Source organism: Schistocerca cancellata, chromosome 6 (assembly GCF_023864275.1).
Source record: "Schistocerca cancellata isolate TAMUIC-IGC-003103 chromosome 6, iqSchCanc2.1, whole genome shotgun sequence".
NCBI classification, from domain to species: domain Eukaryota; kingdom Metazoa; phylum Arthropoda; class Insecta; order Orthoptera; family Acrididae; genus Schistocerca; species Schistocerca cancellata.
The window spans coordinates 174268720-174280851 of record NC_064631.1 but is presented as its reverse complement, the minus strand read 5'-3'; the positions used below and the strand labels follow the sequence as shown (position 1 = coordinate 174280851).

Here is a 12132-nt window from a genome sequence, read left to right as displayed (position 1 = left end):
GCACCTCTCCTTGCTATCTTATCCTGTGGAAGCTGCTTCATCTCCAAGTACCTACTGCAGCCTACATCCTCCTGAATCTGCTTTGTATACTCTTCTCTTGGTCTCCCTCATCGATTTTTACCTTCCACGCTGCCCTCCAATACTAAATTGGTGATCCCTTGATGCCCCAGAACATGTACTATCAACCAATCCCTTCTTCTAGTCGTGCCACAAATTCCTCTTCTCCCCAATTCTATTCAGTACCTCCTCATGAGTTACGTGATCTACCCATCTGATCTTCAGCATTCTTCTGTAGCACCACGTTTCGAAAGCTTCTATTCTCTTCTTGTCTAAACTATTTATCGCCAATGTTTCACTTCCATACATGGCTACACTCCCTTACATGCGTTTCCATTTATTGATTACAGTGATGTTATCATGCAAGGTCTTTCTCAAGAAAGCTCATGGTGTCTGGAACTGGTTATGTGTGTCAGTTCTTTCTGTGAAGCTCAATTGTTTGATCACTTTTGATAATCGTATGTACAGTTACCCTGGTTTCGTGCAGACATGCTCAGAGATTTCTGTACCCTCTGTGTTCTCTACTGCCTTATCAAGCAAAAATAAGGATCACCATTGTCCCTGTGTGTACATGTTGCACTTATATGTCCCTTTTTCCAACTTGATCTTCATTTTCCAGTAGTCTTAACTGATACTGTCTCCTTAAATTTCTTTTCCTCAGAACTTGCTATATCAGAAAACATCTATTTTCTACACTGAAACTCTTATTATATCTGTCACAATCTTTTGTGTTATTACTTTCATTATTATTATTATTATTATTATCACTATTGTCACTAGTAGTGGCAGCAGCTGCAGAGATACAAGTACTGCCAGCATCAACTTTATTAATTCATAGTCAGTATAATTTACTCACACTGCCACTTGAGACACTCAAATCATTTTAATACTAGTCATCATATTAAAATTGTTATTTCTTAGATAACTATGAGGTAAAAAAGGTACTGTATGTGTGAAACCTGGTCTGATGTAAGAGAGGGCCTGATGGACCTGATCAGCTCAGGTTAGGTACATAAATAAAAATGGATTAACATGACATACATAAACTTTATCACCAGTTGGGTGCAGGAAAGTATAAAAGGTTTTTGGATTCCAGAAGTGACTCTCAGAGTTCACTGCAGTGTGAAGCATTCCTGTGCTGCTGTCAGAACCTCGTAGCATGGAGTCAAAGGAAGACCTTTGTATGTCCTAAGGAAATGACTGGCCTCGCAGTTAGTGTGTTGAGTTCACCAACTATCAGCAATGTTTGCTTTGGAACTTTGAAGAGCATATCCCACTCATGTTTTTGAGGAGTATTTTAGAACATACAGACCAAAGGCATTGCGGCATCTATCAGTCGCCTGAGAAGGTCTGCATGTGGTGGGTATTGTCATGTTGAAATATGGCATGAGGAGATTCCAGACAGAGGAGCGTCACTTTGAGCTTTGAAAGTTCCTGATGAAGCAATTGCTATTCAGAATGTCGTCAATATTTAGGAACGAAGACGTTATACTCAATGGTGTTTTTCTCCTATGCCCCACAGCACTATATGATACTAGACTTGACAGAAAGACACCATAGTGGCAGGGTAAGCGGGAATGATATGAAGAATGTTTAGGAATAATTAATATGAGGTGACTGTGTATATACCATCATGACTGGAATAGAGGTGGGTATAGACGTCAGTGCTTGTTACAGCTGTGGGAAGATACATAGCTGATTACGTCACAACCTGTAGTGAGAAGACGACAGAAGGGACACACAGTGACACAAAAGAAGATGCAGATGATTGGGATGACAAAAGACGAGAGGGCAGACTACGCTAACATGTGACAATGTTAGAGTTGTAAAACTACCATAGGCTACTGTAGACTTTCATAAGTAAGCATGGACTTCCGTAGTTTTCCTAGTAGCCTTAGTCAGTTAAGATCGTAAGAGTGTTACCCTGTGCATTAGGTGTATTGCATACCTATCGGGCGTTACCTCATTTGGAGGGCTTTTTGCATGTGATCTGTGTCTAGCTAATTCTCCTAGAAACCCGAAGTGATGGACCATCTAGAAACTGAATGAAGATGTACGCAAGTAAACGGCCACTTAATTTAAGGAACACTTTTGTTCTGCGTAGTTGTCTTCGTGTCTGTTACTTTAAACTAAATACTATGTATAGCAAAATTGAAACTGTCACATGTTAATTCATGTTTTATTCGATTACTAATGTGGAACAGAGGAATGTTGTAGTAAAAATAAAAGAAACAACACAGATTTATCATAGAGCGCCAGAAGGCGTAATTCTTTCAAAAAAATAAACCTTAAAAATCAAAACAAAAACTTTTCAGACGTTGCTTTAATACTTTGCCGAGCTTTTATAAGATATGTTTGTGTGATCCATAAACAACTTTCTCACTTATCAATAATAACAGAAAACGCATGCCATTGGTTATGATGAAAGTACTATTGAGTACAAAATAACGACAGTTATGTAGATTTCTTATGCTTATCTGCTTTTATTTTTGGGCCATCAGTCGATTGACTTGTTTGATGTGACATGCCACTAATTTCCATTGGTTACTCAGTCTTTATCTCATGGTCATCTTTTCCTTGGCAATCCCCTCTCACAGATGCGAATGAGGGACTAATACTTGCCAATGGAGAGATCAAATACTGGTTCTCTAAATTTCCGTAATAGTGTCTTGCCAGAAGAACGTCGTATTCCCTCCAGAGATTCCAGTCTGAGTTCACGAAGCTTCTCTATAATAATTGTGTGCTGATCAACCTACGACGACAAATCTAGTGACACGCATCTGAATTGCTTCGATGTCTTCCCTTAATCCGACCTCGTGGGGATCCCAAACATTCGAATAGTGCTCAAGAATATGTCGCACTAGCTTCCTATACGTCGTTGTAGGGAAGGATAACCAAAGGCTGCGTTCTATTGGCAGGATACTTAGAAAATGCAACAGACGTACTAAGGAGACTGCCTACACTACGTTGTCCGTCCTCTTTTAGAATACTGCTGCGCGGTTTGGGATCCTTACCAGGTAGGACTGACGGAGTACATCGAAAAAGTTCAAATAAAGGCAACACGTTTTGCATTATCTTGAAATATGGGAGAGAGTGTCATGGAAATGATACAGGATTTGTGCTGGAAATCATTAAAAGAAAGGCATTTTTCGTTGCGACGGAATCTTCTCACGAAATTCCAATCACCAACTTTCTCCTCCGAATGCGACAATATTTTGTTGACACCGATCTACATAAGGCGGAACGATCACCACGGAAAGATATAGGTGTTCATTCTTTCCGACCACTAAACGATATTGGAATAATAGAGAATTGTGAAGGTGGTTAGATGAACCGTCTGCCAGGCACTTAAATGTGATTTGCTGAGTATCCATGTAGCTGTAGATGTAGATGTAGAAAAACTGTTCGAGCGACTAACGTATCTGGGAATCTCAACCATATGCTCGGACCTTCGTCAACGAACTGTATTGGGACACCACGGCAAACGCTTTCCGAAAATGCAGGAGTGTAGAAGCCAGCGATTGCTCTCCATCCATAGCTCGTATAATATCATTTGAGGAAAGGGCAAGCTGAGTTTCGCATGAGTGATACTTTCTAAATCCCTGCTGAGTTGTGGAGAAGATTTTTTCTCTCAAGGAAATTGATTATATCCGATTCAGAATGTATTCAAGAATTCTGCAACAAACTGATGTCACGGATATTGGTCTGTCATTGTGCGTGTAAGTGCTTTTACCTTTCTCATAAGCAAGAGTCATCTGCAATTTTTTGCAATCGTTTGAGGCTTTTCGCTGGGTGAGACGTTCACGATAAATGCAGCTTAAATAAGGGGACAATGCCCCAGAGTAGTCCCTGTAAAACCGAATTGGGATTCCATCTGGACATGGAGACTTATTTGTCTTCAACTCTTCGAGATGCTTCTCTACATTTACGTCTATGCGTTTAGACCAAGCTGCCCTTCATCACACCCACAAGAAAATTTTCTAAGTCATCTTGTGCACTCCTGCACTCAGTCAACGGCGACTCCTTCCCGTGCATCACACCATCACAAGCAAACAGCTGCCCACCGTGTCTGTCAGGTAACTGAGGAGAATGTTACACAGAGAAAGGAAGGGAGGATAGATGGAAGGAGGATTTGATATTAACGCCCTGTCGAAGACGAGATATTCAGAGAGGAAATTTGTCATGGCCTTTTTAAATTAGCCATTCCACTAGTCTGATTGAGTAATTTGGAGAATCAAGGTAAATAAAATCCTGGATAAGTGATCTGGCATTCGAACGACTGTCGTCCATTACATAGGTCCAGAATCTTAACACTGATATCTTGAATTTGTAATGCTGTCCCATGAGTCTACCTTCAAAATGTTCGTTTCCTGTGGACGTCATATGACGAACACCAGCGGAAGCACAAAACTCAGATTGACTTTTTGGGGCTGTGAAACAGTGTACAAGTCCTGCAGTCATCGTGGCTGGTTTCCATCAGGTCATTCTGCCAGATGCCCGACAAGAGGCATGAAGCTATTTTGGATTGCTACACTATTACAAAGACATTGTAGTGTCGAGAAAACATGTAATTACACCTTTTACGCAACGACACAAACTCAGCACAACAGGCTATAGGGTGGTAGGACTGGACCAAAGTAATACATCAGGCAATCACCATCGACAGTTACACCTAACATTTATTTGATACCTTTAAACAAGTGATCTTGATAAATAAAAGCATCACATGTCTAAAACTACAACACATCTTTAAAATTTACCATTCATGTGAAAATGAATTAGTTCAATTTTAAACACTTATAAAAATGCGGCACTTAGGGCCTATTACACATTTACTGAAAAGAGTTAAATTTTATAACTGATGTACTCTTTCATTACGACAGCGATTGTTATTACCAAAATAATTCAGTTAATTTAGCATATAACATATAAAATTTCGTTTGAGTAAACAAACTCATGAGATTCAACAACTACACTCAGAAAACGGACGCCCGCCTGTTCATCTATTTCCATTACAGGCTCGACATGGACCCCCACACTGGAGCAGCAACGGTCACGAATGGGCACGAGGAAGTCCCAGAACTAATGGGTATCTACAACAGACTGACATCTGCCTTAAATAACTAGAAACACAATAACTCATTACAACACATCAGTAAAATTAATACATGAAATTAATTACTGTCATTGAAGGAATTCTAGTACCACCATCAATAGAGTCCGTTTCAGGGCATTAAACACACAACAACTGGCCCCTCAATAACTGGTAAGAATTTAGGAAACTACTGATTTCAAAATTGTACACGTGTCGCTCAGTCACGCTATTAGCTCAAACAGAAATGTAACAGTAATGTTATTACAATTCAGAGACAAATATATATATCCAGGGAAATATTATATATATATATATACACTCCTGGAAATAACCAGGTGGCACTTAAACAAGGACCAGCAAACAATTTTCAATGGCGGTTAAACCTTGACAGTAGGGATCTACAACGGAATGTGTCAGCACTCCAGCCCTCGTAAATGTTAATGATCACGCCACATACACCTTAAAACACTACGTATTAAACCAATTAAAAGTAACACATTGAAGGCCGGACTCAGTTTGTTAGTTTGCATTTTTGAGGTGGCGAACACACTGAAGTCGTTTCCTCGATTTCCTGAGGCTAGTGCAGTACACCTCAGACTTGAGGTTGCACCATGAGGGAGGACACCAAACTGAATAAGTCCTTCAGAAAACTGTCAGCATGATTTTAGCAGCTGAGAGTGCAGCTTTGAACATGGTCGGATGGGAAATGATACGACGATGCCATTTTTTTTCCAGTTCGAAGTGATGAACCCACGTTTCAACGTCATTGACGATGTTCGACAAAAAATTGCCACTATCAGCCTTGTAACACGCAAACAATTACGTACAGCTGGTCCTTTGTTGTTACGCGCCGATGGACGCAGCGGGCGTACTCCTTTGAGTGCCAATTGGTGGATGAGTGTGTCAGCAGTACCAATGAAGACGTCCAGTTGTGCAGCGAGGTTTTGGACTGTGATCCATCGCTTACCTCGAATGGGAGCGTCCGCACATTCCAACATTGCCGGCATGCAAGAGATCGGACGGGCTTGCGTGACCTTGCGCTGATGACAGACGCCTCACCCAATGACTCACAGTGCTTTTGTTAAATGCCAGGTCTTCATAGACATTCTACAAGCGCTTCTGCGTATCTGCAATGCTCTGGCTTTCCGCCAAAACAAACACAAAATCAGCTCTCTCCTTGGAACACACCTGCACTACAGACGCCTCTTTGTGGTTACGTGTAGCGCAGCTGCCTATTGGAACTTAATGAAACTATACCTCTACATCTACATCTACATACACACTCAGCAATCCACCATATGGTGCATGGCGGAGGGTGCCTCGTACTACAACTAGCATCTTCTCTCCCTGTTCCACTCCAAAACAGAAAGAGGGAAAAATGACTGCCTATATGCCTCTGTACGAGCCCTAATCTCTCTTATCTTATCTTTGTGGTCTTTCCGCGAAATGTAAGTTGCTGGCAGTAAAATTGCACTTCAGTCAGCCTCAACTGCTGGTACTCTAAATTTCCTCAGTACCGATTCACGAAAAGAACCCCTCCTTTCCTCTACAGACTCCCACCCGCTTTCCTGGAGCATTTCCGTAACACTCGTGTGATGATAAAACCTACCAATAACAAACATAGCAGCCCGCCTCTGAACTGCTTCTGTGTCCTCCCTCAATCCGACCTGACAGGGATCCCGAACGCTCGAGCAGTACTCAAGAATAGGTCGTATTAGTGTTTTATAAGCGGTCTCCTTTACAGATGAACCTCATCTTCCCAAAATTCTACCAATGAACCGAAGACGACTATCCGCCTTCCCCACAACTGCCATTACATGCTTGTCCCACTTCATATCGCTCTGCAATGTCACGCCCAAATATTTAATCGACGTGACTGTGTCAATTGCTACACTATTAATGGAATATTCAAACATTACGGCATTCTTTTTCCTATTCATCTGCATTAATTTACATTTATCTATATTTAGAGTTAGCTGCCACTTTTTACACCAATCACAAATCCTGTCCAAATCATCTTGTATCCTCCTACAGTCACTCAACGACGACACCTTCCCGTACACCACAGCATCATCAGCAAACAGCCGCACATTGCTATCCACCCTATCCAAAAGATCATACACTCCTGGAAATTGAAATAAGAACACCGTGAATTCATTGTCCCAGGAAGGGGAAACTTTATTGACACATTCCTGGGGTCAGATACATCACATGATCACACTGACAGAACCACAGGCACATAGACACAGGCAACAGAGCATGCACAATGTCGGCACTAGTACAGTGTATATCCACCTTTCGCAGCAATGCAGGCTGCTATTCTCCCATGGAGACGATCGTAGAGATGCTGGATGTAGTCCTGTGGAACGGCTTGCCATGCCATTTCCACCTGGCGCCTCAGTTGGACCAGCGTTCGTGCTGGACGTGCAGACCGCGAGAGACGACGCTTCATCCAGTCCCAAACATGCTCAATGGGGGACAGATCCGGAGATCTTGCTCGCCAGGGTAGTTGACTTACACCTTCTAGAGCACGTTGGGTGGCACGGGATACATGCGGACGTGCATTGTCCTGTTGGAACAGCAAGTTCCCTTGGCGGTCTAGGAATGGTAGAACGATGGGTTCGATGACGGTTTGGATGTACCGTGCACTATTCAGTGTCCCCTCGACGATCACCAGTGGTGTACGGCCAGTGTAGGAGATCGCTCCCCACACCATGATGCCGGGTGTTGGCCCTGTGTGCCTCGGTCGTATGCAGTCCTGATTGTGGCGCTCACCTGCACGGCGCCAAACACGCATACGACCATCATTGGCACCAAGGCAGAAGCGACTCTCATCGCTGAAGACGACACGTCTCCATTCGTCCCTCCATTCACGCCTGTCGCGACACCACTGGAGGCGGGCTGCACGATGTTGGGGCGTGAGCGGAAGACGGCCTAACGTTGTGCGGGACCGTAGCCCAGCTTCATGGAGACGGTTGCGAATGGTCCTCGCCGATACCCCAGGAGCAACAGTGTCCCTAATTTGCTGGGAAGTGGCGGTGCGGTCCCCTACGGCACTGCGTAGGATCCTACGGTCTTGGCGTGCATCCGTGCGTCGCTGCGGTCCCGTCCCAGGTCGACGGGCACGTGCACCTTCCGCCGACCACTGGCGACAACATCGATGTACTGTGGAGACCTCACGCCCCACGTGTTGAGCAATTCGGCGGTACGTCCACCCGGCCTCCCGCATGCCCACTATACGCCCTCGCTCAAAGTCCGTCAACTGCACATACGGTTCACGTCCACGCTGTCGCGGCATGCTACCAGTGTTAAAGACTGCGATGGAGCTCCGTATTCCACGGCAAACTGGCTGACACTGACGGCGTCGGTGCACAAATGCTGCGCAGCTAGCGCCATTCGACGGCCAACACCGCGGTTCCTGGTGTGTCCGCTGTGCCGTGCGTGTGATCATTGCTTGTACAGCCCTCTCGCAGTGTCCGGAGCAAGTATGGTGGGTCTGACACTCCGGTGTCAATGTGTTCTTATTTCCATTTCCAGGAGTGTATATGTAGATAGAAAACAACGGCGGACCTACCACACTTCCCTGGGGCACTCCAGATGATACCCTCACCTCCGATGAACACTCACCATCCAGGACAACGTACTGGGTTCTATTACTTAAGAAGTCTTCGAGTCACTCACATACTTGGGAAGCAATCCGATATGCTCGTACCTTAGTTAGGAGTCTGCAGTGGGGCACCAAGTCAAACGCTTTCCGGAAGTCAAGGAATATGGGATCCGTCTGATGCCCTTCATCCATGGTTCCCAAGATATCATGTGAAAAAAGGGCGAGTTGCGTTTAGCAGTAGCGATGCCTCCTAAAGCCGTGCTGATGCATGGACAGCAACTTCTCTGCCTCAAGGAAATTCATTATATTCGAAATGAGAATATGTTCGAGGATCCTGCAACAAACCGATTTAAAGATATTGGTCTGTAATTTTGAGGATCCGTGCTTCTACCCTTCTTATATACAGGCATCACCTGCGCTTTTTTCCAGTCGCTCGGGACCTTACGTTGGGCAAGAGATTCACTATAAATGCAAGCTAAGTAAGGAGCCAATGCTGTAGATTACTCTCTGTAAAACCGAATTGGAATCCCATCAGGACCTGGTGATTTATTTATTTTCAACCCATTCAGCTGAAGTGGGATATTCCATGATGTCTCGCAACAAATGCAGCATTTTTTCCACGGAAACTGGCCGTGTTTAACATGAGAGGTAACGGAGCTCTGTATATCTATAACCTTATGCTGCCCTTTGTATCTATGTTTTCTTCCTACGTATTGGGCAAGATTGCTTGTTAACTTACGCCCCATGTTTCGCTATTCTGCCATTCATATTACTATACATAATATTTAACGACTATTATATTCACTACTATATTTTCTATTTATTTTTGACGTGCCACATCGAAAGAGAACGCTGTCGTTACAGCACTCTGTGCCAGCTTTTCAGAATATCGCATCGATAGAGAACGCCGTTTCTACGGCAACCCTCAACGTCTATGTAGATTATCTTTGTTAGTAGCTTCTCTTTATCGTTGTAGCAACCTTTGACAGCTATTCCATATATCTTTGCCAACAGCACGTATTTTACAGAACGGATAATAGAGGGCAGACTAGTTTATTTTAAGCTAATTATTTACTACAGATTATATTTTCTGACGAATATCTACTTCATAGCAACTTTACGATGTATTTTAACTATAATTCTTCTTCATATCTTCCTAATGCATCTTATTCTAATAGTACTCACTATGCTTCTGACTGGCTGGCACTGATGTCATACACAGAACGGCGAGCGGGACTAGTGCTACTTACGACCACTCCCTGCCTATCCATTTAGCAGTCAGTTCAGCGCCATGTGTCGGCGTAGCTTGCTCCATGGAAGTCCACCTGCTGTTATGGGTATATGTAGTTTGCAATTGTATTTCAATGTATATACGATACTGCAAGGATCCGTCTATCTGTAAGTATGTTATTTCAGAGTCTGAAGATGATCCCTAAGGATTGAAACCGGTCACTATGATTAAAAGAAATTTGCGATCAAGACTGTTTTTTAATTATAAATGTTGCAAGTGTCGAAACCTTCCAACTGTGAAGCTATAATCATTATCATCATCCTGATAAGTTTCCAGCCCCTGGGTGGGTGTCTTTTGAACATAAGCCTCACCATCTAGTCCTGTTTTCCCACCATCTTTTGTGTTAACTCTAGTCAAGTCCTCACCTACTTTTTCAAGACAATCCTCCACACCTTTGAGCAATCTGTCCCTTTTACTTCCTCTTGGTGGTTTCCATCTCGTGTCTATTTCATGCGACTTCTGGGGAATCCTCTTGTGTTCATCCTATCTCTCCTTGATACTCCTATCCTACTTCTGAGGAACCTCATTTCACACGCCAGTAATCTGATTACACCTCTTTTCTCCATTACCTATGTTTTAGATTAATAGATCGGTACAGGGATGTAAAACTTCTATATGTTACTTCTTCTCTTTTTTGTGGAATGTCTTTATTCCAAACTAGGCTCCTAACACTTCGTAGGAATGCTTCTGCTAGTCTACCACGTTTACTGACCTCTTTCTCGTTTCTTCCATTTTCCTGTATCATATTTCCCAAGTAATTAACACCTTCCATCTGCTTCAATTGCTCACCACCAATCTTTTCGCTAGCTTAGTTTCTAGTAATGTCTCACAGTTTTTTCCCAAAGCATCCAGGTGTTCCTGAATGACCTCCTCCTCTTTGCCCAGATCATCAAGTCATCCGCAAACACCAATGCTTTTATTTTGTCTTCCCCAGTTTTTTCTGTCACTTAGTTGTTGTCTCATCCATGACCAAAATGAAGGAGAGGCGACAATGTACTGCCCTGTTTCACAACCTATGCGATTTTATAAATAGGAATGCCATATGGCATTGACAGTTTTAGTTTTTATTTTTGTATGATTTATACATCATGACGTGCCTGTAAAAATGTCAGGATTTCACTGCTCTGTGCAGATTAACATATGGAGAAGAGGCAAGAGAAATGCAGAAGAGGGTGCTCGAAGAGGCGAAGAGTGGTACCACGAGGGAGCTACAGGCGCTGCTGGACGGCGGGGCTGGCGTTAGTGCGCAGGATGAGGACGGGGCTACCGCTCTGCACTGGGCGGCCTGGAGGGGCCACAAGGGCGCTGTGAGGTGCCTGCTGAAGGCCGGGGCGGCGGTGGACGCCAAGACTGAGCTGCAGATGACGCCACTGCACCTGGCCGCCGGCAACGGGCACGCAGCCGTGGTGCGTCAGCTGGTGGCCGCCTCGGCCGACGTTAACGCGAGGAATGTGGACGGGATGACGCCGCTGCACAGGGCGGCGATGGCAGGCCACACAGAGGCTGCCGAGGCGTTGCTGCGGGCGCGTTCGAAAAAGGGCATCCGGGACCATCGTGGAAGGACGCCGCTGGAGCTCGCTGTGCAGTGCAACTACCAGCAACTGGTGGACATTCTGCAGTAGCAGTCGCATTGTTGTGGCAGATTCTCCACTGTGGTAACGTGACAAATAAGGGTGAGATTTCCCTGCAACGTCCCGGAGATGACAACAACTGTCACTGAATATACAGCTTACTTTTTGAAGCTACAGTTATGACACATTCCAGCTACTCAGACAAACCTGTGTTACTGAGAGTGTCATTAAGTAACTTACTTGACATAGAACTCCTCTGGCACAGCAGGTGAATTCCATGTAATATCCTTCCATGTCTTTTATGCTATTGGCATACATAAAAGAAACGGTAGTCAGTACTACACAAGGATGTGAGAGAACCACAATAAGAAACCATTATGTTTCGCTCATGCTTGAATTGTAATTTTAGTAAATAATCACAAGCAACATATATTTGTTTGGTGAGTGAGCAGAGAATATTTTGTAGTTTATGTTGGGTCTTCAAGACATACGAATTTTATATGAAATGCTA

General features: G+C 43.9%; 1 protein-coding gene across 1 annotated transcript; it reads left to right on the top strand.

The window, feature by feature from the left end:
* The first annotated feature begins 11210 nt into the window (after nucleotides 1-11210).
* Nucleotides 11211-11672, top strand: LOC126088234 (ankyrin homolog). Its single transcript, XM_049906363.1, has one exon. The coding sequence runs from the start codon at nucleotides 11211-11213 to the stop codon at nucleotides 11670-11672; it is 462 nt and encodes a 153-aa protein (XP_049762320.1).
* Nucleotides 11673-12132: the final 460 nt, after the last annotated feature.